The following is a 27,823-nucleotide window of genomic DNA, read 5'->3' as shown; positions in this document are numbered from 1 at the left end:
GATGGTTTTGTTTTCACACAACGTACAATATGAAAAAAAAAATGTTTTTTATTTCTTTTTGTTCAGAACTACTCGAAATTTTTGAAACTTCACTGGAACTTCTCTGTCCCGTTTCATGATTCTCAAACCCAAGAAAAGTGTCAAGTTTCCATGTCTTAATTTTTTTTCAATTTGTGCTTTTTTCTGCTGTGCGTCTTGAATGCTTGTTGGTTGCGAATTTGTTTATTGACAACTTTCAATTTATGTGAATAATGAAAAAAGTACATATCATGAATAATTTTCATGCGTTTGATCATGGTAATGTAGTAATCAAGGAAGTCTATAGTAATACACAGTGTATTGTTAAATGTATATTGACAATAGAATAGAATATGATTTATTGGCTAAAATAGCACAAAAGCTAGCATAAGCACGTCAGAATTACAATAATAAAACAGATGTTAGGGGATAGACATAAAACAAAAAATTAAATCATTAATAAAACAGATGTTAGGGGATAAACATAAAACAAAAGTTATATCAATTATTAAAATGGGAAACAAAATAGGGGACAAAAGAGTTTTTGTACCTCGTGGTCAACATTTGGGGATACAGGTCCAGTTGAATCTTTGGAGCTCTACGAGCATTGAGTCTTGTATTAGGAAGGATTGGAGGATTTTCTTTAAAGAGAGAGAAAAATGTCGATGATAGTCAGAACTAAGGCACTTGTGACCAAACTTCATGGTGAGGATGTGACGTCGTGATTCCATTGTAGTAAGTTTAAGTCTAGCAAAACCTTCATCGTATGTAGTATAGGCCGTCCCCAGTATAATTAATGAATAAAAATATATAATGAATAAAATCTTACCTTATCTTATCCATTAGACATTTTTAATTTGGTACTAAATTTCATCCGTTTTTTCATGTGTGTTTTTTCCACTTTCGCATTTCATAGCGGCTCACTAGCTACATGTTTATTTATTGACTCCTCAACATACCATTAGATTTTTTTTTGTGTGTGTGTTCCATTTTATTTCATCTGCGTTATTGTGTGTGACAACACGAGAACACGTAGGTCAACTAGGCAAATGAGACCAAGCAGCGAAAGAGGAAAATGCCAATTTTTTTTACAGAGGCCTCCCCCCAGCCTTGTCACTGTAAGTAGGAAAACAGAAAAAATAAATATAAGCCCCTAGGACAAAATGAAAGAAAACTCTTAAAACAAAACTTTAATAAAATAGGCCCTTTTGCAAGCATCGGCGAAAAAGTAATCTAAAGTTGAATAGCTTCCTGACGACCCTTGTCCCTCTGGGTCACTGTTTATAGATAATGTAATATTATTACAAGAGGTAATTTCCACGGAATCTCTTTTGACGGGGCTGACTTGTTATCAGTTTCCTTGTCCGGTGGTCTCTTACCAGCTTATGTCCCAACAAGAATAACGAAAGATTCTGCTTCCCTTATTGATGATTTGTTTATGAATCTCGAACTAAAGTCTAGTGATGTGGTTATTGAAGATTTTGCAGACCATTTGATGCTAGTAACCGACCTTCACTTGATTACAGAGTTTAATAGGCCTACTAAAAGAAAAATGAGAATGACTAATAGAAACTCCTTAAGTAAACTTTAAGTATTGCTTTCTTCAAGTGATTTTTCTTCTTGTTTAGAGTCTTCGGACCCTGATTTTGCTGCTGAATTTTAGTGAATCAGTTTAAACGTTGTTTCAATAATGCTTTCCTTCTCCGCTAAATATCAAGAAGAAATAGTATAAAGCCGATTAAGCCTTGGATATCTCCTGGATTGCTGGTATCAATAAAAAATAAGAATCTGTTAGATAAGGCATACTAAATGCATCCGTCTGAAGTTAAATTACCTGAATTTCGCAGATACAAAAATTATTTAAGAAAAATTTTAAGATCAGCAAAAAGTCATTGCTTCGCCGAAGCATTTGTTGAAGCAGAAGGTTCCCCCAAGAAGATATGGGAAATAATTAATAAGCGCTTAGGAAAGCATAAGACCTATGATCTTCCTGATGAATTAATAGCTGAAGATGGAACTAAACTTGCTACAGGGAAAGTGGAAGTTATCAATGCATTAAATATACACTTTACAAAAATTGGCGAGGAAACCGCGTCAACTGCTGGAAACAACCTGGGCCGTCATCTGGATAATGAAACTGGAGAGGACTTTCAATCATATCTACCCCCGTCTCACAATTGCTCCATTTTTCTTACTCCTGTAACCCCAGATGAACTTTTACTTACAACAAACCTTTTAAAGAATGGATCTTTGGACGGGATTGATGGGTCATCGACTAATCTGATTAAGTGCATAGCACCAAATATTGTAATTCCGCTTTCCCATGTGTTCAACCTCTGTTTTAAAACCGGAAGATTTCCACCTTGTTTCAAGTCTGCAAGAATTATCTGTTTGTATAAAGGAGGGGACCCGAAAAACCCAACAAACTATTAGCCAATTTCGATCTTGTCTACATTTGGGAAGTTGCTCGAAATGTGCCTATATAACCGCATAGTCAACTTACTAATGAAATCTATATTTTTTAATTCGATGCAATTTGGGTTCCGGAAGTCTCACTCTACTGAGCATGCTATTATGGCAATGACTAAGTTTGTTCATGACGCAATCGACAAAGGTGATATTTCTGCTACAATTTTTATTGACATTAAAAAGGCATTTGATACGATTTCCCATAAAATATTGCATACTAAACCTGATAACTGCGGCATAAGAGGCCCAGTTAATGACTTAGTAATGTCATACCTAAGAAACAGAAATCAGTATGTAGACGGAGGTGATACATCTTCCTCATCAGTATCTCAATCTCAGTCAGTTGGAGTCCCACTAGGATCTATTTTGGGTCCACTCCTGTTTCTTATCTATGTTTAATGATATCAGTAATAGCATCAAAGATATTGGCATTAACATGTTATTCGCCGATGACACGGCATGCAATGTCAGCAGCCCCGACTCTAGATCTTTGAAGCTTAGGTTGGAATCAGCACTGTCGAGGCTTATCTTATGGTTTTCGAGAAATAAATTGACTATTAATTGTACTAAGACAGATTTCATCATCTTCTCTCGTACCGGGAAAACAGCACCGGAAATTATGATGCTTAATATTCAAGGCCTACCGATTGAAATTGAAAGAGTTGATGATATTCAATATCTCGGGATAATACTGGATTCAAGTTTATCATTTAAAAGCCATGCAATTTATCTTCGAATGGATCTGGCAAGAAATATTGGTATGATGAATCATCTGAAATTTGTTCTGCCGTTTTTTGCCTTGAAATCTCTTTATCATTCTCTAGTGCATTCATATATAAATTACTGTCCCATTTTTTTTTTTAATAATTTTAAAACTAAAATTCTTCCTCTTCAGAGGCAACAAAATAAAGCTCTGCGTTTATTGAAAAATGTCCTGCCTAGCCCGTTTTCTTACCCTGGTAAATCGTCAACAAAAAGTATGTATCAAATTTTAAATATCCTTATACTGGATCTTTTCTCTTCTTTCCATTCTGTTCTTTATATAATTAAACATGTTCAAGATCTTTTGCCTGATTATTTTTTTTTGCATAATGAATTTTTTCAGGATGATAATCAGGTTTTTCATGCATATTTGACCCGTGGCAGTTCTGTAGTCCGTCAGGCTTCAACAAAATCTGAAAGGTCCCGTTTTTCACCAAGGCATAGTGTTATATATAATTGGAATAAATTTTTTAGTTTTATAGATTTGAATAATTCGTTGGTTAATAATAAAATTAGATGAATGAATCCCTTAATCAGTAATTATTAATTTGATTTATTTTATGGGGTGGATGCTCCTGATTTCACTTTATTTATTTGGTTATTTTGATTTTATTCGGATTTTGTTTGTTGTTACCGTACGGACAGTTGAAGAGCAATCTTTTTATTCCAGTATCTGGAGATAGTATTATTTATTTATTGTTAAGTATATATAAACCCACACACGAGTTATTCTAACTGTGGGTCATTAATTTGATAGTTTTGTCAAAACATTTTTTATTGATTAATAAAGAACTTGAACTTGAACTTGAATCACTGTATATAGATCTATTATTTATATAGAACTTGAATCACTGTATATAGATCTATTATTTATATACATTGCTCTGGGTGAACATACAGGTATTTTTCTTGGCGCGATAGTTATTCTTTGGAACGTCATCTACGTACAGCAGTTAGAATCAGTGTATTTGGGTTGCCATCTTTGATTTTTTTTTTTCTCAGCTTGTTATTGGTAGTGGAAGAGTTGTTTTGTATTAAAGAAAGGGAGGAAAGTTCAAAATCGAAGAAGAGCAGGAGGACAAAAGGTAAGAAAACTACAAATTTACCTTTGAATGAATTTGGAGCCCGGAAAAAAGAAACTTCCTTAGAAGGATTACAACTTCTTTTTTGGAGTTATTTTGTCCACATTACACGTATCCATTACACCATCTACTGGTGTGACTAAAGTTCAATGTCCACCCCGTGGACATCGGTTCTCAATTAAGTATTTTGAAGTTAAGAGTTAACACAATAAAATAACTTCTTTTTTTAAATGGGGTTTCTTAACCATAGATGAGATTTAGAGCAACAATGCGATGTCCAGAATAGACAGTCAAAATAGTTTACTATGAAAGGCAATGGTTCCAAAATAGTAGAAACTGTTTTGTTTCAACAATGGAAGAGACTGTTTTTTGGAATGTCCATTGGATCTAATAAGGTCTACCGACCTCTTTGAAATAGGAAACCATTCCAAAAACAAATATGGCATCATTACTTAGAAAAAGAAAGCAACAGCTGGGAAAAATAGCCACACTTGCACCAAAAACATTTTTTTCACCAAGGCAATATGCCATCTCAATCCTCTATGGCTTCTGTGGTAAAAATCAATGAATTATGGATTGAACGGGTTGACCCCCTTAATCACTCATCAGGATTAGCCTAATAGACTTTTTTTTGTTTTGTAATCTAAAATAAGGGGTCGGAAAGTATAGATCTTGCCTCTACTTTGATCGATTTTTCAACTCAACAAGACTACTTGACCGTCTGGGCAGAATGCAGATAATGCAATCATGCGAAATAGATCTGGAAAAGAGACCGTACCTCTGAAGCCAGAGAAAGAAGTGAAGAAGAAAGGGAGAGGTCGAGCGTTGTATTTGTGATCCACCCTTCGAGAGTTAGAGGAGCCATTCACTTACCCAAATACCAAAACCTAAAGAACATGAAGAGGTGCCGCCTTCCTAGCTGTTCAAAGAAGGCGAAGTGGTCGTGTGTTGAACGTAAGGTGTTTCTATGTCTTGTTAGTAACAGAAACTGTTTTTCCTGTTTCCGCCAGTAAACTACTAGTAGAAAGAAGAAAAGTAGTGTCTGCTTCTATATAAAATAAGTTTCCTGTATCTTTCTCTTCATAAAAATAAAATTATTGTATAGTTGACATGTATGTTTGATTTGCTCCGTTGGGAACCGATGCCCATGGGAGAGAAAATGGATTTTGGAGAGGGGGAGGAAGTGACAATTTTTTAAAGGTAATTTTTTAAATCAATGATTTTTTTTACACTAGTCGTGTAAAATTCACGTGTCTTTCATACCTATGTTTATGCCGGTAGTCAGGAAGATAAAAACCTAAAGTTGAATGGCAGGTTTAACTTTTGAGTAGGAATTTCTCATAAGTTTTTTTTTTCAGTTACAAGCCATGGTGGTATCAGTAATCTCATTAGCTTGCGAATTTTGTTTTTCCTAGAGAGACAATTTGTTTCTCATTAATCTCTTAGATAAGTTTGTCCAGTATCTCTATTGTGTGTTTCTGTAGGGGAAGGTCGTATCCATGGAAAGGGGGGCTACTGAGTTTGAACCCTCTCTGAAATTTTTGTCCGACTTTCAAATAAATAACCAAAATAAGAATAAGCAAATTTCTTATACGTTTTTTATAATTTTTCTTGCAGCCCCCTGAACAATTATACCGCTCCTAAATACAAAAATTCTGAATACAGCCTTGTGTGTGTGTGGGGGCTTTTTACTGTTGTGCTTCATGATATTTAGTCTACTGGGCCACTGAAAATATATTTTCTTAATCTACATACCCAGGCACATACCAGAGGATTATCATTAGGGGAGGGGGGTAGTAACAACAAATTACTGAGAGGGGTAGGGTAGTAATTACAACTGAAAATTACTTAATAATTTGAATGAGTAGTACTAAGAAATTAAAAAAAAAAAACATTATATTCTTTTGGGGACGGGGGAGGGGCTTGCGTACGTCCCTGAATGCCGTCTTTTAATTTCAATCAGAAGGTTTACCAGTTCACTCTGATGCAGCAGTTCATATTTAAAATAGTTCAGTACCACCATGTGGATTATGTTTCATAAGTGGCCCATTTGTACCACCATCTGAGGGTTTAATCTTAAACCCTCTCTGGGGTTAATGTGAATTCTTTTGTGGACTCGTTTGATTATCCCTCCTGCATATCATGCCGTGGCATTGGGAGAGAATGTGGTTATGTTAAGGTTTTTGTTAATAGTTTATGTTAGATAAATAAAAAAAAAAAAAAAAAAATCATCATCGGCGGCCCAAAAGGCATAAATATGACGGAAAAGATGAACTTAAAGTTTCAAAAATGAACAATCAACCTGCAATGAATAAACAATTCTCATTCCATAATCAGTCGCAAGCTGTTAACCAATTAAAAAAAAAAAACTCTGTGATACTATGGGCGTTTCACAATTCCTGTTGGCAACTAAACCCCTAGTGACATTTGTCGCGGCCCCCAGGTGACTATTTTTTTTTACTACCTTTGACAAAGTGGGGTATTACAGGCTAATGGTTCCTTTACACATTGCGGGAATGTATGCGGAAATCCGTCCGTATCATTTTGAACAGTTGCCCAGAAAACACAACGTTTTAAGGCAAATTATTCAAATAAATCCATTAGTGTAGATGAGGATAAGTTCTAGAAAAATATTATTGGCTAATTTGGCTCTCGCTTTAGTCCTTATACTGCGAAGGAGTTACAGAAGACAAAAAGAGAAAGAAATTAAGTCTGGAAAAACAAAGATTTGATGTATCATCGTTATGGTTTTATTCATTAAAAACCTTGCCAAGAATCCGTCCTGATTTAACCAAATCATTGTGGAAAGCTATAGAATTTTTCAAGGAAGAAAACGGACGGAATCTCCACATGGATTGCTAAATCCGGAAGGATTTCCACCATGTGTAAATAAACCATAAATACGTCTACCCCATTGGTTTACCTGAGGTCCTTAAGGCATTATACCAAATCGGTGGACTGTTTTTTGCTGGAAATCCTAGAATATCGTAGTCTCGTTTTAAGTATATTGCGTTACAGAATGACACCGTAAATTTACTATTACGGGTGAGTCATTTTTTTAAAGAAAAAAAAAACTGCATGACGTTGTTTACTCTGAGAAAGGGACTGGAACATTCAGTTAATGTTACATTGCTATCTATTTCTTTGTTAGTATTTCTTAGATGGCTCCGCATGATTGATTTACTGCGCAAACCTGGAGCTAGAACTTTACCAACGTGACGTGAATTTGAAAAAGAATAATTAGTCTGTATCTAATTAGCACCAAGCACGGATATCTGAATACCAATACGGCCTATGAAAATGTCTGACGTATCAGGAAAAGTCCAAACAGGTATTATTTGAATATATCTATAGAGGTTGCTTAGTTTGATGTAATGACGCAATTAAATATGTTTGCCATCATGATTTATAACAATCTCTGGTTTCATAATCGCAAAGGCCCTGACAACAATATGCATCCCTCCTACAAGAACCAGACCAAGGTGGATGGCAAGTATGGCAACCCTTTTACGACCAGGTGGATGGCAACCCAGCTGCATTCCAGGTTCACCAAAAATCGTATTTTTCGTTCCAACTGATCTTTTGTATTAGCTGGAATGATAGGAAAGTAGCTTTAATTTTTTTTTTGTAGTAATCTTTCCTAAAGATAGTTAACGGGCTTCTTTAGTGAAGTAAATCTGTATAATCATCATCATCATTATTAGTATCCGATTAAAACATGTCAAAAATATTATTAGAGTGGAAGAGAGATAGATATAGTTGAAACCAGTGGTGGACCCAGGAGGGGGACAAGGAGGGCGCGCGTCCCCCTAACATAGTCTAAAGTAGTGTAGTTTACTTAATTAACGCATGTTTGAGTTAGTTAAACTTGCTCCTAACGCAAGTTTATCGGATCAACCTATTTTGCCCCCCCCCCCTAAAAAAACCCTATATCCGCCACTGGTTGAAACTCAAGAAGAATTGCCCTTATAAGCCTAATAAGCACTTAGTTACTTTCATGGGCGCCTGCAAGGGGGGCAGGGGGGATTACGTCCTTTGGCTCCCCTTGAAATCGGAGACTATAAAGTAATTTTGAGAAAACCAAAGGAAAGAGTGCAGAGTAGGGAAAGCCATGGAAAAATTGTGCGTTGGTCCATGTGTGGCTGCCTGCGAATAGGTGTTAGCCCTAAATAGGGGCAATATGAGTTCTAATTTGTAATGGAATGAATCCATTCAAGTTTTCCATAGCTATTTTTTTCTGTATGACTTAGATGAAGTAAATAAAAGGATCCTTGTAGTGATGAATGGTAGGTAAATAGTGATCTTTACCAATTCGTTATCAATAACGAAAGTATAAGAACCTTAAATTAGCATTAAATCAAAGAACCAGCTTTTTATTCCAAATATGTATTTGTTTCCAGTTTGAAGTAAGCTTCCCAAGTTGTTAGGGCATAAGAAAGTTTGTATAATTATAGAAAAAGAAGGAAAACAACTTAAAAATGGGGTAATTCCGATGAAAATACGCCGTCAAATATAGCAATCCTGAGTACCGTTTAGCCTATATCTGAAGCACAGAATCAGAATCAGAATCATTTATTAATATAAAAGCTTTCGTAGTCAGGGTTTAAATCCCGACTAAATCGCGCTATTATTTACAAAGTAAACAGACAAAAAAAAAAAAAAAATTAATACACACGTCACTTATTGTAGACAGAAACATAAAAAGGCACAAACGAATTGCTGAAGCGATTAGTGCGACACTTGGGCTGGGCTAGCTTTGTTGCTTTTGATCTTGTAGTTACTTTTTTTTACCTACAATAAGAAATGTTTAATATTGTATTTTCTGCCAGATCGTAATCGTATATAGCCTATGTTTATTTTTGCGTTTCATTATTACTTTAATTTAGCAGGAGTGACTGTATTGACCCATTTAATCAAATTAAATTAATAATCAATATTACTCAGTAATGTTCACCAATTATAGATTTTCTCAACAATGCCTAACACTTGAAATTCTTATTTGATTTTCTTAATCTTGGTTTCAATGCTTTACTTTGAACCAACTGTTTTGCAAAAGCTTTGTTTTTTATAATTACAGAGTCAAAAAGCGTTAAATATGTCGGTGTTTGGTGAGTAAGTTCAAAATGTTGATATTGTTAAATAAAGTCCATTCAACACTTCGGTGCTTAATAGAACTGAATGCTAAAAGTTCCTATCTTATCTTTCATATGTAGGCTATTTTTGTGTACATTTTGTAGTTGCTTTACTTTTTCTATTTTATGTATATTTTACTTTACTTGGCATACTTTTGTCATTACCTTCCAAAAAATGTTTTTCTCTAAGCTTAGTTACCCATCAAAAACCAGACCGAGAGCATTGAAAGATGGACCCTTTATATCATGGACTGAAATATGACTAAACAAATAAAAAAAAATCAAACTAAAAGTTGGAAGCAACTTTAAAACTTAAAATGAACTGAAACTATTTTGTATATATGGGGACTGCCCCCTCATCAACTCCTCGCTCACTAGGCCAAAGGTTTTTAGTGCTTTGAAAGATCTTCTCTTTCCAGTTTAATGGCGCTGTCAAAAAATTTGGACAAAGTCAAACTTCAGAGTAAAGACCAAGGAGTTAAGGAGACAATCCCCTTTATATAAAGATTAATTTCTTTTCCTCTTAGGCTTCAAAGCTGTTCCTTACTTTCAGTTGAAAAAAACTAGTTTTTAAAAATTTAATTTCTGACTGTTCTCCAAATCATGCCCAAGTCTAACCAATATATAATGTGGAATGTTGGTCCCTTAAACGCTTGTTTTATTGATTTTAATATGGATATGTCAATGATTTCAGTCGATTAGTACCACCCTACTTTTTTAATTTTTTTAAGAATTGAAATGTTGAATTGTAAGCTAAATTTTTGACAAAGTTAGAACATACTTTAAAAATTCGCAATGAACAGTATTTTTGATCAATAAGTCCTTATTCATATTTCTGCTACAAAATTTGGGATGGGCAAAGAGGGGTATTATTGCTCATATGGATGGAAATTCTATGCGACTTTTGATCTTCTAGGTGGCTGAAGCCATCATAACCGTTAAAATAGGATTCTATGATTGATATATACATCATATTCGTATGTTTAAATACATTGAAGCATTTTATATAAACAGATAAGAGAAATATTACCATTTAAAATTGCTGTAAACAAAGTTCCTAGTAGTATCGTCCCCCCCCCCCTGCCAAAGAAGTTTCCTGGTGGGGCTCCTGGTCCGCATCGCCTTTTCCACATTTGTGCCGGTAGGCATGGAAATGTGATACTTTAAATAGTTCTTTACCCCCCCCCCTGCCACACTCTCTATGTTTGTCTGAAGGCTCGTTGAGAGTTAGCAGTTAGGTATTAAAGTGTGCTCTTTAGGCATATGCCCCCACCCCTGCCTACGCAATAATAATAATTTATTTTCTGTCCGCTTTACAAATGGAGACAAATAAGCGGAGTAAAAGAGAGAGAGAAAAAAAATCACTCAACAGCAGGTACAAAATATTTACACTAACTTACAATTGCAGTGCAAGACGAGTTAGAATATAGTCAGCAAGAAACTGCAGGCTTCGGTGGTAAGCTCCTGCTTCTATCTCCCCAATTTTTGCCACTGGGTCAATTATTCAATAACGGCTGCTAATATAACTGTTTGAAAACCACAAGGACAAACGTAACAAAAAGTTTGCCAACTTATAACAATGGGTACGCAGCTGTCGTTTTTGCGTAACTTTTAGTAACTCCCAAAGTGGGGATATATATAGAATAGAAGGCGTAACTACAGCGTTGAATATTTTAGCAAGAGTCGATTTATTAACACTATTTCTCAAGCTTACTGCTTTTCCATAACATTTTGTTCGAGACCAAGACACATAATTATTATTATTATTATTTATTTTTAACCCACACTGTACAGAGGTACAATACGTAGAGTATGACGAGGAAAAACACATAAAATGCAACAAAAATCAATATAGAATCAAAGATTACCAGTTACAGAGTAACACATAAAAATTTAAAAGAAACTAAAACAAAAGAGAAATAACGTGAAAGGAGGGAGGAAAAGAAGAAGAGAAAAAAAACTCACAACTTGCAGAATCTAATAAGCAGTAATATACAGAAATATGGACACAAGCTGTCATTATCTTTAATAAGCCCGATAGTGGATCTAGTTGTAGGACCATAATCAATGCCTAGATACCGCAAACTATCCGATTCATAAATAACAATACCTTCGATATCTAGCGAAGTAGAAAAACTATACTTTGCAGGCCTGTTAAATATGCATAACTCTGATTTAGATATACATTTACAGCAAGGCCAATAAACTTATAAAGTTTAACAATCTTAGCAAGGTTATCCCGTAGCCCGGAAATAGAAAAGCTAAGTAGCAGTAAGTCATCAGCATATGATAAATAACTGATATCTAGTCCATCAAGGTTGAAGGTTCCCTTTAACTCCCTAGTGGCAGTATATGTGGCGCAATTGAATAAAGTTGGGCTTAGACAAGAACCCTGTCTTAAACCTTTAAGCAGAGGTAAACCTTCCGAAAGAATCTGACAATTATTTTGCTTATGTCTTCCTAACACAATACGGATAACTGTATTACTGTACCAAAACTGTAGGATAGACACTATTTAAGGATCAACGCCGCAATCCAGAAGTGATAACAACGCTTGAGAGTGCAAAATACTATCAAAAGCGGCAGAGATGTCAACACTGCAGGTAAACACAGAAAAACCTTTCGCAGAAGTTCTGCGCATAAAATTCCATATAATACGGTGAGCTGTGGCACAGCCAACATGAGCTCGGAACCCAAGCTGCTTGCTTCCCACTTGACATTTTGAGGCAATCGATGGCAATAAGAGTTTTTCGAAAACTTTACTAAATAAGCTAATTGGTCTATACGAATTGCACAAGGTTGCATCCTTATTTTTCTTCAATATAGTAGTTGTAATTCCGACACAGAAATTACCTGGAACGATCCTTTGCGAGATGCAGATTTGAAAAAGCAAAGCGAGGTGATCCATCAATAGATCAGATGCATTTTTCAGGTTATCACTACAAATTCCATCAGCTCCAGCAGCTTTCCCACTCTTTAGCTTGGATATTATATTGTAGACTAGGCTCTTAGAAATGTAATTTTACTACGAACGTGCTCGATACTTTTAAGGCGTGAATTTAGTTGCTGCGTGAATTCCTGGTTCACAGAAGCATTGGGGGCAGAAAAGACATTTTTGTAGTGAGTGACCCATTCGTTTTCACTAATTCATGAATTACGATTAGAATCATCATGAAATTTATTTTAATAAACTTTCCATGGCTTTCTGGGGTTACGCTGGAACTCATTCGACTGATTTTTTAAAGCCTCAGCTACAGTCTTTTCAACGTGGAGCGAGAATTGCTTTTTTGCTAATCGATAGCAATGGATGACATGCCCAGAACGAGGCTTGTTACAGTCTTTCCACACTCGATGTCAAAATTTACCAAAATTTACCCAAAATTACCCATCCAGATTGCGGCCGCCTCGAGCAGTTTATTAGCCCATCCCTGTTTTGTCACCCATTCGCTGCGTTACTTCCAGATACGAAAGAACTTTTGTCTCCTTTATTACAGAAAAAATGAATAAAATGTCCCAATAGTTCCTTTTTTCCCCCTTTTTTGTTTATTAGCTGATGGTGCTGCCCAGGTTCTTGCACTCATTTGCTTGCCCCCTTTTCAGCTCCCCCTTTAATTTTTATATATTTTATTTTTAGTTTTTTTGGGGGGGTTTATTTATTTATTTTTTCCCCTCCCCCCTTTCTTGACCAGTTTTTATTTTTTTTAACTCTTTTATTGACTTACTGTAGTTGAATTATTGACACTGTCTTAGTGTTCCTTTTAATTTATATGTATTTATGTCTCGCTCTTTTTTTGTGTATATTCGCTTATTCCCCCCTTTTTTATGTCCGTTCTAATTCTTTTCCTGATTTGTATTTGTGTAAGTTTAGTTTGACCAGTTCTTATCTTTTTAACTTTTTAATTGACTTTTTATAGTTTTAATTATTGACTTTTAAATAATTGCTCATTATGATTTTCCTATTTCGTTGTTGTCTTTTGCATTTTGGCCAGTTTTAGTGCAACCATTTATATTGTCGACTCCGAAGTCCGAATGACACTTTTAAATCGATTAGTTTCACAGAATTTTGGATTGATAACAAATCGGTTCTCTTTTGGGAAACGTTGCAGATTGGTGTCATAAAATGGCAGAAAACAACACTTTTTCATGACACAACTTTCAATTTACGTTCGAATAAGCTCTCTCCCAATTTTCTAAGACCTCTAATTTGATACGATCATCCCAGGCAAAAAAAAAAACAAAACAAATAAACATACATCCACGATCTTTCTTCTAGAAAAAATTGCAAAAATTCCACATTTTGCAGATTGCAGCTTGAAGCCTCTACGGCAGGGCTCTCTGATTTGATGACTCTAATAAAGCGATTTTCGCTAAAATTGCTTACTTTTACGACCCCCCCCTTGTAATAAGACAAAACAAAATAAACGTGCATCCAACATATTTCTTCTGGAAAAAAATATATTAGTTCCGCATTTTGTAGATTGGAGCTTGAAACATCTACGGTTGTTTTCTCTTATATGATGAATCTAATGAAGCGATTTTCACTAAGACCGCTTGCCCTTTTAGGGGCGTTTCACTCTTTTTTCAAAAATGACGGAACTTTGTCTCAGATTTTTAGCTTTTGGTAGGTAACAATAAACTGAATGAATTTTATTTATTTAGGATCATAGGCAGCGCGCCAGCGCTGCCTAAGCAAAGAACGATGTGGGCACAATGTGTTTTTTTTTCTCCATACCCGGGCACTTCGTATCGAAGGAGTTGTCGTAGAAAGTTTGAAAAGGGCTCATTCGATTGCAAATTGGAGTTGCTAGTGACCTTTTCAATAGTCGAAAGTGATTAGAGGGCAATTAGCCCCCTCCCACGCCCCTCATTCCCCCAAAGACATCCAATCAAAAGTTTGAGATAGCCATTTTGTTTAGCGTAGTTGATTTCCAGATAGAAAATATCTTTTTGAGGAGGACACTCCCCCACAACCCTCGGGGCTAGGGTTTTAAGCTATGCCCTGACGGCATATAAGGTTTTTATAGAAGGCGTTGTCGTAGAAACTTCAAAAAAGGTTCATTCGATTGGAAATTCAAACGGCTAGTGCCCGGTTTAATAGTCTAAAGTGATTGGAGGATAACTAGCCCCCCTCCCGCGCCCATCATTCCCCCAAACACATCCAATCAAAATTTTGAGACAGCCATTTTGTTCAGCGTAGTTGATTTCCACATAGAAAATATGTTTTTGAGGAGGACACTCCCCTACAACCCTCGGGGCGAAGGTTTTAAGCTATGCCCTGGGGGCATATAAGGTTTATGTAGAGGGCGTTGTGGTAGAAACTTCAAGAAAGGCTCATTCGATTGGAAATTCAAGGGCTAGTGCCCTTTTTAATAGTTGGAAGTGATTGGACGGTAACTAAACCCCCTCTCACGCCCACCTTTTCCCCAAACACAACCAATCAAAATTTTGAGATAGCCATTTTGTTCAACGTAGTGGAAAGTTCTGGAAATTAGGTCTTTGAAGATGACAACCCCAACACAACCCTCAAATCCAGTGTCTTAATCAATCGTCGAGATTCATGCTAAGTTTTTACAGACAGCATTAGCTTAGAATCTTCAAAAACGGAACATACGATTTGAAACTGAATCTACTTATACCCTTTTTAAGAGTCGCAAGTAATTGGATGGCAACTGATACCCCTTCCACGCCCAACATTTCCGCAAATACATCCAATCAAAATTTTGAAATAGCCATTTTGTTCCACGCTGTTAAATTGCGGGAAATTATACCATTGAGCAGGACACTCCCCTCACATTCTTTAGAGCAAGTGTTATAAGTTATACCCTGGAGGCATGTAAGTTTTTATTTAAATTTTTATCCTAAAAAAATGAAAGTGCTCATTAAATTTCAAATTCGAAGGTCTAGTGCTCTTTTTAATAATCAAAATTGATTTTAGGGCAACTCGCCCCCCTCTCTCCCCCATTTTTTCCTCAAACATCCAATCAAAACTTTTAGATAGCTATTTTGTTCAGTGTTGGTGATTTCCAGATAGAATTTATATTTTTGAGGAGGAAAATCCCCCACAGCCCTCAGGGCAAGGGTTTTAAGTTATGCCCTTGGGCCATATAGGGTTTTTTTCTGAATGCATTGTCGTAGAAACTTCAAAAAGGGCTCATTCGATTGGAAATTGAAATGACTAGTGCCCTTTTTAATAGTCGAAAATGATTGGAAGTCACCTAACACCCCTTCTTCGCCCACCATTTTCCCAAACATATCCAATCAAAACTTTGAAATAGCCATTTTGTTCCACGCAGTTAAAGTTCAGGAAATTATACCTTAGAGCAGGAAACTCCCCCGACAGTTTTCAGGGCAAAGGTTATAAGTTATGCCCTGGGGTTTATAAGGTTGTTATTGAAATGTTTGTCGTAGAAACTGGAAAAAGGGCTCATTCGATTGGAAATTCAAAGGGCTAGTGCCCTTTTTAATAGTCGAAAATGATTGGAGGGCAAGTAACCCCCCTCTCACGCCCATCTTTTCCCCAAACACCTCCAATCAAAGTTTTTAGATAGACATTTTATTCAACGCAGTGGAAAGTTTTGGAAATTAGGTCTTTTAGGATGATAACCCCATCAGAGGTTTCAGTGCAAGGGTTGTAAGTTATGCCCTGGGGGCATATAAGGTTTTTATTGAAGGCGATGTTGTAAAAACATCCAAAAGGGCTCATTCAATTGAAAATTGAAAGGGCTATTGCCCTTTTAATAGTCGAAAGTGATTGAATCGCAACTAACCCCCCTCTCATACCCACCATTTCCCCAAACACATCCAATCAAAGTTTAGAGATAGCCATTTTGTTCAACGTAGTTGAAAATTCTGGAAATTATGTATTTAAGGATGACAACCCCCCCCAGAGTCCCCAGGGCGAAGGTTGTAAGTTATGCCCTGGGGAATATAAGGTTTTTAATGATAGAGTTGTCGTAAAAACTTCAAAAGGGGCTCATTCAATTGGAAATTGAGAGGGCTAGTGCCCCTTTTAGCAGTTGAAAGTGATTGGACGGTAACTAACCCCTCTCTCACGCCCATCATTCCCCCAAACACATCCAATCAAAATTTTTAGATAGCCATTTTGTTCAACGTAGTAGAAATTCTCGAAGTTAGGTCTGTGAGGATGACAATCCCCCCCCAGCCCTCAGGGCGAGGGCTGTATGTTATCCCCTGGGGACATACAAGGTTTTTATTGATATTATTGTCATAGAAACTACAAAAGGCCTCATTTGATTGGAAACTTAAGTGTATAGTGGCTTTTCTAATAATTGAAAGTGATGAGAGAAAGACAAATGCCCAATTCACGCCCATTATTTCTCCAAACACCCCAAATAAAAATTTTGAGCAAGCCATTTTGTTTAACGTAGTTGAAAGTTCTGGAAATTAGGTCTTAGAGGATGACAACCACCCTCACAGCCCTTAGGGTAAGAGTTGTAATTTATGCCCTGGGGGATATAAGGTGTTTATGGGAAGTGTTGTCGTAGAAACTCAAAAAGGGCTCATTCGATTGGAAATCGAAAGGCTTAGTGCCCTTTTTTACAGTCGAAATCGATTGAAGGGGTTGACATTTTTATAGTAAAGATCTATGTGGGTATAATGTATTATTTTGTTGTTGTTGTTGTTGTTTAGACAACAACACTCAGGGCACTTCGTATCGAAGGAGTTGTCGTAGGAACTTCGAAAAGGGCTCATTCGATTGAAAATAGAAAGCGCTGATGCCCTTTTTAATAGTCGAAAGTGATTGAAGGCAAACTAATCCCCCTCCAACGCCCTCCCTCCCATTTGACTTTATGTTTAAAAACTAAATGTTGCCATAAGATTAAATCAAAATGCACTGTGTTAATGCTAATTCCCAATAAGGCATCTCAGCAGTATCCCAAGAACGACTGAGGGATTGATGTTCAAACGTTTGGGGTTGCTTTTGCTCTTAAGATTTAACCAAATCAAAATAGCGTAAGTGTATTCAAGCTATCAAAGAAAGTAAACAGATTTTTTTGCGAATGGTAGCAAGTTTTCCATTTCAGGTCAACTAGACGAGGTTTGAAACTAAATTAAACACTTCTATTTTTATCCAGATTTTTAAGAAGGGTGTGTGTTGTTAAAAATTGCTGAAAAATTTTTCTCCAGCATACAAATAGCAGGCCAAACTATAAATCTTTAAAAAAAGAAAAGATTTATATTACTATTTTCTTTTTCTCTGAAAAGACTATGTCAATATAAAACGAACAGAAATTAATTAAAAAAACTTTTTCCACAAAATAAGTTTTTCAAAGAAAAGTAAAAAGTAAAGAAAGAAAAGTCAGATCATAATTTGCACTTTACTGAAAAAAAAATACAAATGAATGTGCATTGCCAGTTTAATATATATATATATATATATATATATATACTGATATTCAGTAATCAAAATCTTAATATTATTCGATTTATTAAAGTTACAAAAGTAAAAACATTTATATTTTTTTTCAGTAAAGTGCAAATTTTGTTCTGGCCTTGAGAAGGCATAGGGGTTTTGAGCCCAACTTATGTTAATTTTTGCTCGTTTTGAGTTTGACTCGGTTATTTATTGTAAAATTATTTGAAAAAAACTACGTTTTCTAAAGAGTTAAAGAGGCTGAGTTACAAGGTCGAACCTTAAAACGTACAGGGATTAGGAGGCACAGAAAGGGGGGCTGCCGTCCCCCAAACCCCCCGCTTTCGCAGCCTTTAAATAACAAAAAAAAAAATTTTAACTGAAAGTAAGGAGCGACATTAAATCTTAAAACGAACAGAAATTATTCCGTATATGAAAGAGGCTGTGCCCTCCTCAACGCCTCGCTCTTTACGCTAAAGTTTGACTTTCTCACAACTCTTTTTTTAAACAATAAAAACTTTAGCGTAAAGAGCGAGGCGTTGAGGAGGGCACAGCCTCTTTTATTTTTATTTTTAAAATTTAAATTTTTTTTTTTTTATTTAAGGGCTGCGAAGGGGGGGGGTTGGGGGGGGCCCCCCCCCCAACCGTGCCTCCTAATCCCTGTACGTTTTAAGGTTCGACCTTGTAACTCAGCCTCTTTAACTCTTTAGAAAACGTAGTTTTTTTCAAATAATCAGTATAAAAAGCCAATTCTGTTGATGTGTCAATTGTCATCAAAATGATGTTTTAGTTTTGACGAATAATGTCCCTTGCCCCTTACTTGCAGTTCGTTATAACGTACTATTTAATAAGATTTTCTTATGATAAACAATTTTATTTGAACGTATTCTTTTTATTCAGTTGAATTTATCTATCAAAAGAAAGAAGGCTACATAATTTGATAGCTGAATTGTAAGTTTAAATGTAGTTTTTCTTTCGCTATTATGTGTTTTCTTCAAATGTCTGAAGATGTAAGGGATTTCAGTTGGAGGGGGAGAATTGTTCTGTTATGAAAGAGATGTATTTTACATAGGCATTATAATATCAAAACGTGGTATCTAAGCAGGCAGGGTGAGTTTATAGTACGGGCCCTTATAAATGTGAAGATCTTAATAAAAATCCATTTCAAGGGCTTTTGAGATCTTAGAAATCTGTTGATTCAGGGAAGATAACAGAAACTTCCAGAAATGAAATCAGAGACTGAAATATCCCCTTAGGAGCCATTCTTAAGTTGCTACTTCTATTTCTTCTGTAGCCTATTCTAAGGATTAGGAAATTGCATAAAGACTAGTCTACAACTGTTGTCATCTCAGCAAACAATAAATCTTTCCATTTTTTCGGTTTGAGTCTGATTTTCTTTTACTCTAGGGTTAGAGCATACTTGATTTAGGTTAAATGCATAATAATTAAACACATTATTGATTAAATGGGTTGGTCTGTTTACCAGGAATCCTCGCCGTTTCAAATTTTGGCGTTTGGTTTCATATTTCATGCAAATATAATTACTCTTTTTATTTCAGATGGTTCTTCTAAGTGGATTTAAAAATGAACCTACCCCGAAGAAAACATTCTAAAATATATTTCCATGCCCCCGAACCACCACCGCTATTCTGGTGTCTGCCCCCAGAAATTTTTTTGCGGGCAGCCTTGGTTACTTCACAACCGTTCCTAGTGAATGTTAACTTTAAACAGAGTTGACATGCAATAGCTTGCTTGTTATGCCCAACCCAAAAGTCAAACAAGCCGTTTACATTTTCAAGCATGTATTCTTTCGTTTTTCTTTCCTTGCAGTGGGGCCAATTTGGAAAGGGGGCAAAAGGTGGTATTTGATACTCTTTTTTAAGTATTCTCATTGAAAAGTTGTCATTTTTGTTATTCTCATAATTAAATTGAAAAACAGCAAAATTTTACCCCCCCCCCCTCTTTTATTTTGAAAAATATATTTTCACCCCCAACCCTCCCCCCGTAAATTTACGAGAATGGACGCCACTGTTTCCTCATTGTAGGTTTGAGACAGCTCCCCTTTAACTGAACTCTTTTTTATTAGCTCCATTATACTAACTTTGTTCCTTGTCATTTTATAGAAAGTGTGTTGATTAAAATGTAATTTATAGTCACATTCGAAATTACACATAGGAGATAATTATTAGCGTGTTTTGTTTATCATATGCTAACAAAATCTGGTTTTGTATGTATTTCTTCACAATCTTTTTAGATTATTTTTCAAATGAAAAATATGATTATTATGGATCGAGCCTGATGTCTCTGGTTGTGGAGTGACACCTTTTTCAAACAGTTCGTGGTAACGAACTGTAAGTAAGGAGCGACCCGGCTCAATGGTAACCGAAACTCTAGAAAACGGGTTTTTGATACCAATAGATACATCAAAAGAATCAAATTTCAATGCTGATTTCAAATATATAACTTTCATCAAGTTTAGTGCTACCCATCAAAAGTTACGCGCCTGAAAAAATTTGGCTGATTTTCAAAAAAAGGGGAAAAGACCCCCTAAAAGTTATATTTTTGTTTTTTTTTCCCCAGGGGTGATCGTATCGACCCAGTGGTCCTAGAATATAGTGGGAGGGCTCATTGGAACGGAAATTTAAATTTCTAGTGCCCTTTTTAAGTGACAAAAAAAAATGGAGGGCAAATGGGCCCTCTACCGCGCTTATATTTCTCCTAATGACACCCAATGAAAATTTTTGTGATGACCATTTTGTTCAACATTGTCGGACATATGATAACTATGTCTTTTAGGATGACATAGTCTACTAAAGTTCCGGGGGGGGGGCTAAAAGTTATGAACTAAATTTTACAGTCTCAGTCTCTATGAACTGAATTTTATAGTCTCTGAACAATAAAGAACTGGTTTCTTCAACTAAACGGATTAAGACACAGTTGAAATTTATTGCGCCATTGACTTTTCTTGAGTAAACCTACTGCCAGCTAATTGATCTGTGTTCCCCTTTGGTGCCAAACTAATTGGTATTGAAATAGACTGATATTAGTGGATTTTATAGATTATTTTGGATATATATTATTGAATCTTTGGAGCATTTTTTCAACTAAATTTTTCCTTAAGGTTTTTTACTTAGATAAAGATCAGTTGCTTTCACTCTTGTCCTCTTCTTAATTGAAAATGCCTGTATTTGAAGAGTTTGATATTGCGTTGGCAAACTTAAAACATTATCCTCAGTGGCCAGAAAAAATTCTAAGAGTGTCCAAGGATAGCAAAGGAAAGCCATCATATTTGATATTTTGCTATGGGATACATGATGAATACAGACTTGTTGAAGCCAACTTGGCAGAACATAATCCAAGCGTTAGCCGAACTTCAACAAAACAGACTGCAGGTGTAAAGACTGCATTTGAGGAATTGAAAAATTCACCCGATATTTATAAATCCCTTTCCAAGACATTTAATGCATTAACAATTAAGGAATCTAATACAGGAGAATGTGCTTCGTTGATGGATAAAATCACTTCTACGGAACTTGGTCTGGAAAAAACTAAGCGAGAGTTACTGCAAAATATAACTAAGAAGGTTAATGAAAGGTTTTCAGATGCTGATTCCTACCGCCAGTCATCCTACGATATTATCTGTCAAATATATGACGCGAGTACTCTTGATTACATACCCAAATTTGAAAAAAGTGAACAATCGCTGAAAACTCTTTGTAACCAAATTATAAATCAAGAAGAGAAAATCATGAAAATTGAGATGAAACTTGATTCATTTGAACAAGAAGTGCTGCTTGATTTGCTAATTTTACATGGTGTTAAGCAACAGTCCGGATCTGACCTCCAATCAACAATCCTGCAGGTTTTCATAACCAAAATGAACCTGACTGAAATTAATGTTGCCCAAATTAGGAATATCTACAGATTCAAAATATCCCCTGCTTTAACCGATGCCTCCCTAAACGACAAAGTCCTTCCTGTTTTAGTTAAATTTGTGAATAGTGATATAGCGAAGAAAGTCTTCAAAGCTAAAGCTAGGTTAGCTTCAAGTGGAATTTTCCTATCGGAAGCATTGACAAAGAGGCGACGTGAGATCCTATATGCCGCTAAGGACAGATTTGGTCATAGAAATGTTTGGACTGATCGTGGGAAAATTTTGACAAGGCCTAACGGTGAAAGTGTCACTAAAAAAAATTCATACTCTCGCCGACTGTGTTTAAGATTAATTTTTTTTTTTTTTTTTTTTTTTTTTTTTTTTGGTGTTTTTATTAGATATGTTTATTATATTTCCGTTCATATATTCAGTGTACTTTATATACCTTTTGCTTATTTTTTTTTCTTTTTGCGCGTCTGTCCAATGATTTAATTTCTGTCCAATTAAATTCAATGGAATTTATGGATTACAATAATTATTATTTTTTTTTACATGCCTGTTCTCACAGGTCATTGCGTCAGTTTGGGATTTTAATCCTTTGTTATCTTGAAAATAATTTTACTTTTATTGGTCTCATGGGTACATTAATGCAGTGGAGCTTTAGCGTTATTTATTTTTATTTCAGGAACTGAGTATGATTAATGATTTAAGAAAGTTACTAAATCTATCTGAAATTATTATTATTAATTTGTTCAATAATATAAAATGTATATCTATCTTACTTATTGGTATGATTATTGTGATTTTATTTATTTATTTATGTCGTTAACCTTTGCTCTGGTGAGTTTGGTCGCGGAGCGGATCTACCATCCACCGTAAGTAAAATGATTAATTCTTTTAGTGACCAGGGTGATGTTAACTCTTTGGGGGAACGTTTTATTGAGTTACAAATTAATCCTTTAGATATAGAAAGTATAATTAATAATTCAGTTGGAAGTAGAAATAGGAATTATAATGATCCTAAATCAGTTATTGAAAGTAAATATGTTTCGCAATTAAGTGGTTCTGCCTCTTCTAAACAAGATGGTATTTTCTCTGTGCTTCACCTAGACATTCAGGGACTTTGTTCCTCTTTTGATGAGCTGAAACGGATCGTCAGTGGTGGAACTCCGGATGTTATTGGATTATGTGAAACTTTCCTGGAGTCAAAAAAGGATATGCTTTTAGATATCCAAAGATTTAGGATGGAGAGGATGAACCGGAAACAAATGGTGAAAGGTGGCCTCGTCTTGTATATTGTCGATCATCGTGTATATTATATCCAAAGTGATTCGAGTAGAAATGAGGAAGGAATCTTTGAATCTCTTTTTATTGAGATTAAGTCTGGTTGTAAGGATTTAGTTGTCGGTTTGGTTTACAGATCCCCTAGTGGATCTATTCCTTTGTTTGTGAAAATTCTGGAAGAGGTTTCGGACTTAGTCCAAAAGAATCCCTGCGAACTAAACCTAATGGGGGATTTCAACCTCAACCTGTTGGATCAAAATTCTGCTTCGGCTGCAGATTTTTGTCAATGATGCTTTCCGCGGGAACTCTACCCTCAGTTTGTATACCATCCCGAGTTACTGAGATGCATGCATTACTTATTGATAATATTTTTTCGTCACTAGATGTCTTAGATAATTCGGTGATGGTTAGTGATATTTCTGATCATTTTTCTGCTATTTCACGATATAGGACTGCTAATCGATCGCAGCGTAAAGCTTCGCCATCTAGTCTCCCATTTTTCCGTTTGGGTGTCAGTGAGATCAGTCTACTTAAATCTCGTTTGACTGATCAGCCATGGGATAGTTTGGATTCTGAATCTGATTTTAACCGCTCTTTTGATTTCTTTTATGATTCAGTAAAAGAAGGTATCCTAGAAGTTTGCCATCAGAATCCAAAGCCTCATACCTCGAAAAGGATAGTACTGCTGAATCCGCGGATGACTCCAGGTCTCCATAAAAGCTGGAAAAGGAAAAACTATCTGTGGAAACTATACAAGGCTTCATCATCTGCTTCTCATCATCAGCGGTTCAAGGCCTATAGGAATATATTTAATTCTCTGTGTCGGAAGGCCAAGTCTCAGTATTATCACAGGAAATTTTCTGAGTGTGGAAAGGATGTTGGGAAGACATGGAAAGTTATTAATTCTGTACTTAAACCTACTCTCCCTCCGCCTTCAGTTCCAACAACGCTGATAGTTGACGTTAAAATTGTCCAAGGATAATAAAATTTTCAGCTAGAGCTTACGTCTTTTTTTGCTAATATAGGAAAAACGACTGCTTCATCTAACCTAACCTTCGTCCGTCACATAATATCTGCAGTCATCCTACTCCTACTGTGCAGTCAGATTTTAATCCCTTCATCGCTTGTCATCAGGTTTGGAGCTCCCTGCCTTCTTCATTACAGAAATGCCACTCGTTTGGCACTTTCAAGAGGATTCTTAAGGACCATTTAATTAAGAATCAAACATAATAATTATTATTATTTTTTTTTTTTTTTTTTTTTTGTGGATTTGATGTCCCCTGAATGTTTAGTTCTGATATATGGTGGTGTTCTCTGAGCTATGACTCCCAGACCCCAGGTATGACTATCAATATTTATTGCTGAAACTTGTATAGTTCACTAAGGAGTAGCATTCATGAAGACGGGTTAAATTTTATTGCTTTCGCAAGTAGTAAGGGCCCAATTTGTTTCACGAATACATTGACGGTTACAAGCCTGAGGCATAAATATGCGTGTAGTTTAACCGGTACATTGGCTTGCCAGGGTCAATCACCTATTACTACGAACGATACTTGTCCTACCAGACGGGTTTTCTAATGAGATAAAACTCTTTTTTTTTGGAGGTCAGTCGGTTAGAGAGAGTTGGCGACTATAAGGCCATAGGGAATCCCGGTCCTACATTCAATCCTACATTCACGTCTACATGAATATACAGTGTAGTCTAACCGGTACATTGGCTTGTTAGGGTCAGTCAGCTATTACTATGAATGGTACGTGGATTAGCATAAGGTTTTTTATAATGTGACACTCATTTTTTTTTTCTACAATAGTGGGTTTTTTTTTCGAGCAGTGTCCTGTTTTTTATGACAACCAAAAGGGCAATAAATAACAAATAGTAATTTAAGACCTTTATGAAGGTTTCATGCTATTGACACCAACCTTAAATACTTATTATCTTATCGAGCATAGTAAGAAGGATTCTATTAACTCTGAAACAATGAATATTTCTATTTTTAATGTGAGTTTCATTCTTTTATTTCCCGCCCCCCCAAAAAAAATCGTTTTACTAGTAAATTCAAATTTCAGGGGGACTCAGCCCCCTCCCCTCCAACAATACAAAATCTTAAGAATATAATAAGTATATTCGATAGAAACGGCAAAGCACGCTTTTTTCTATTATGTAAATAAAATCTCTCCTCAATAGCTATGTTTACAAGTTTTAATTGTGTTGAAAAACAGTTCTTTAACATTCAGAAACAAGCCTTTTCCAAACATGTTGTATTTTTCTGGTTTGAATGAGAAGCTTGCGTGTTACAAAGAGAGTGACAGTTTTGGGAGTCCAATTTCACAGGCTCTTGCTAAAAACGGGCTTTGTCTAATTCCGATGACGCTGCTATACTTACAAGTGGTTCCTCAACATTTATGGTGACAACCCGCGTCTAAAAGACCTTCTAGTGCTAAATGATGAATGTGGAGTTGATTCCCCTATCCCCTGAATTCTTTCAATAATAATTTTTTTGGGATATCCTTGAAAAATATAATTTTTTTTTTTTTTCAGTGAAAAAATAGTGCCTTCATGATTCTGAGTAACTCATTCCACAGTAGAGGAGGGGGTACCAGCACAAACAGTACCACGTGGTTTATGGTTTTCTCAGTGAGAATGAAAAAACAGGAATTTTCTCACTTGGAAAACCATGAATTTTGTCACATTTATGGTTGTTTTCATGGATGGATATGTATGTTGTTCGATTTATTTGATGTTTTTCTCGGATGTCAACATCAAATTATGGATGTTTAATGGTTTTTGTCAGTGAGAATTTGAAAAACATGAACTTTGTCACATTTATGTCTGTTTTCATGGATGTTTTATTGATTTTGTCAGTGAGAATTTGAAAAACAGTGGCATTGTCACATTTATGTATGTCAACATCAATTCATGTCTGTTTTATGGTTTTCTCAGTGAGAATGGAAAAACAGGAATTTGCCAAATGTTATGACTTTCCCGGAAACAGTTAGATCACGTGTTTCCTTCTCAGCCAATCAACGAGTCGGTTACATCTTCCTTCTCAGCCAATCAGAGGCGTGGTTACATATTAGCGGCGGTGTGACTATAAGGAACGGGTTTTTTTGCTATAGTTTTATTAGTCTGTGAATAGAATTCAAAGGAGTGAGAAGAAGAAGAAGAACAGTTTGACTTTACTCATTTTGGATATATATTTGTGTTGACGATGGCGATGAGTGGAATGTTTACCCTATTAGAAGTTGATAGTGTAGTTGATGGTAATAGTACCAGAGCACCAAACATTGCGGTGGAAATCACGAAAGGTTCACGGCTTTGTTTGGAATGGGATGAAGTATATGCAAGATATGTGATATCCTTGAGCAAATTTAAAATGGAGGATCAATTATGTTTCGCCGCTAAAGTTGATATAGCACACGTGAATAGACTTCAATGTGCTTTAAGTGCATTGGTGAAACATATTGAAGACAATAAACGGTATCGCTGATTGTACATGCTCAATATTATTGATGTGGTTGTTGTAATTATTCAATAAAATTGTTTCGAAATCGAAAATGTTCCCTTTCTTTTCTGGTTAGGGGCTCACGAAGCAGGGTCAGTCTAGAGTCAGCAGTTGGAGTGAAAGGACTAAAAAATGAATAAATTTGAGAAAAAGAGAATTAGATCAAATCTAGTTTTTATGGAAAAACATTTGATTTCGGATGATGATTTTCTCGAGTTATCTCTTAAACGCAGGATAGTCTCTTGTCGGGGAACACTTGGCAATATAATGAGGAGTGATTCTCCCCCATTGGACTATTGTATGAAACTTTTAAATTGTGACTCAAATGCTTATACTAAATTTATTGATATATTAATTGGAACAAAGCAGAATCATATCGTGGATATACTTTTGTAAACATTTCCAATGGAGTAAATGTAGATGGCTCCCCCATCCTTCGAAAGAGGTAGCGTAAGAGAGCTACTCCTCTCTCCCCCCATTTCCCTACACTTTGAATTTATCGAGCGAAGAGGATCAGTTTCGTTTTAGCTGTGAGTGAGTTGACATCGGAAACCGAAAAATGTTCTATATATGTCCATTGTGCATGTACACTCTTGGCAGTTGGAATCAATGTGAGAATTGTACAATTATAGATGGGTATAGTGAAAAGTGTAAATTATGTAATCCATGTAAATTACATAGAGGCTATGCGGTACAAATTAAATGATGTAATTCATGTATTGAAGAGGTGTGTGATTCCCACCCTAGAGGGCACATTTGCTCCAACTGTAATAATGATCAAGGTAATCAGTGGGAGAATACTTACCCCTCTACGATTGTAAAGAATCCTAAACGTGATTTTAGTTTATTTCTACGAGATTGGTATCGCAGTTGATTTAAATTAGTCTGTGAAGAGGAATCTGGTCTACGATTCAACTGTTTGAATAACAAGACAATCTGGTTTCTACTTCATCGCTGTGACGACACCACAAACAATTGCTATAAAACCAGTGATTTTTATTTTTATATGACCGAATGTGATTCACCATTTGAAAACACTGTATGTGATATTGCTTCAAATAGACAGATTGAAACTCGTGAATTTCATAATATGAATGTAAATAGTATCATTGACTATACAAAGAGATATGATAAGAGTGAAGTTGCATTGTACTGTAGAAAATGAGACCCTGACTTTGCAGTCAATCAAGATCAATATACAGTGAATCCAAATGATTTACCAGCATTAGTGGTTCACGACAGTTGCCAATACCTCGAAGATGAAGAAATCTAAAGTGAAGATTTAAAGACATTGTTGTATATATACGCATTTTATTAATAAACAA

General features: G+C 35.7%; 1 protein-coding gene across 1 annotated transcript in view; it reads right to left on the bottom strand.

The window, feature by feature from the left end:
* The window catches only part of LOC148946585 (N-acetyltaurine hydrolase), a 45,624-nt gene extending 25,671 nt beyond the window's left edge, over positions 1-19,953 (bottom strand). The window contains exons 1-2 of the mRNA XM_089097161.1: positions 19,852-19,953; positions 12,035-12,470 (exon numbers count right to left, since the gene is read on the bottom strand). Coding sequence (XP_088953287.1) covers positions 12,035-12,470; positions 19,852-19,953 — 538 coding nt within the window. The remainder of the gene's footprint in view (positions 1-12,034; positions 12,471-19,851) is intronic.
* Positions 19,954-27,823: the final 7,870 nt, after the last annotated feature.

Source organism: Artemia sp. Qi Xiang Cuo, chromosome 11 (assembly GCF_049724085.1).
Source record: "Artemia sp. Qi Xiang Cuo chromosome 11, ASM4972408v1, whole genome shotgun sequence".
NCBI lineage: Eukaryota > Metazoa > Arthropoda > Branchiopoda > Anostraca > Artemiidae > Artemia > Artemia sp. Qi Xiang Cuo.
This window is presented reverse-complemented; position numbering and strand designations above follow the sequence as displayed.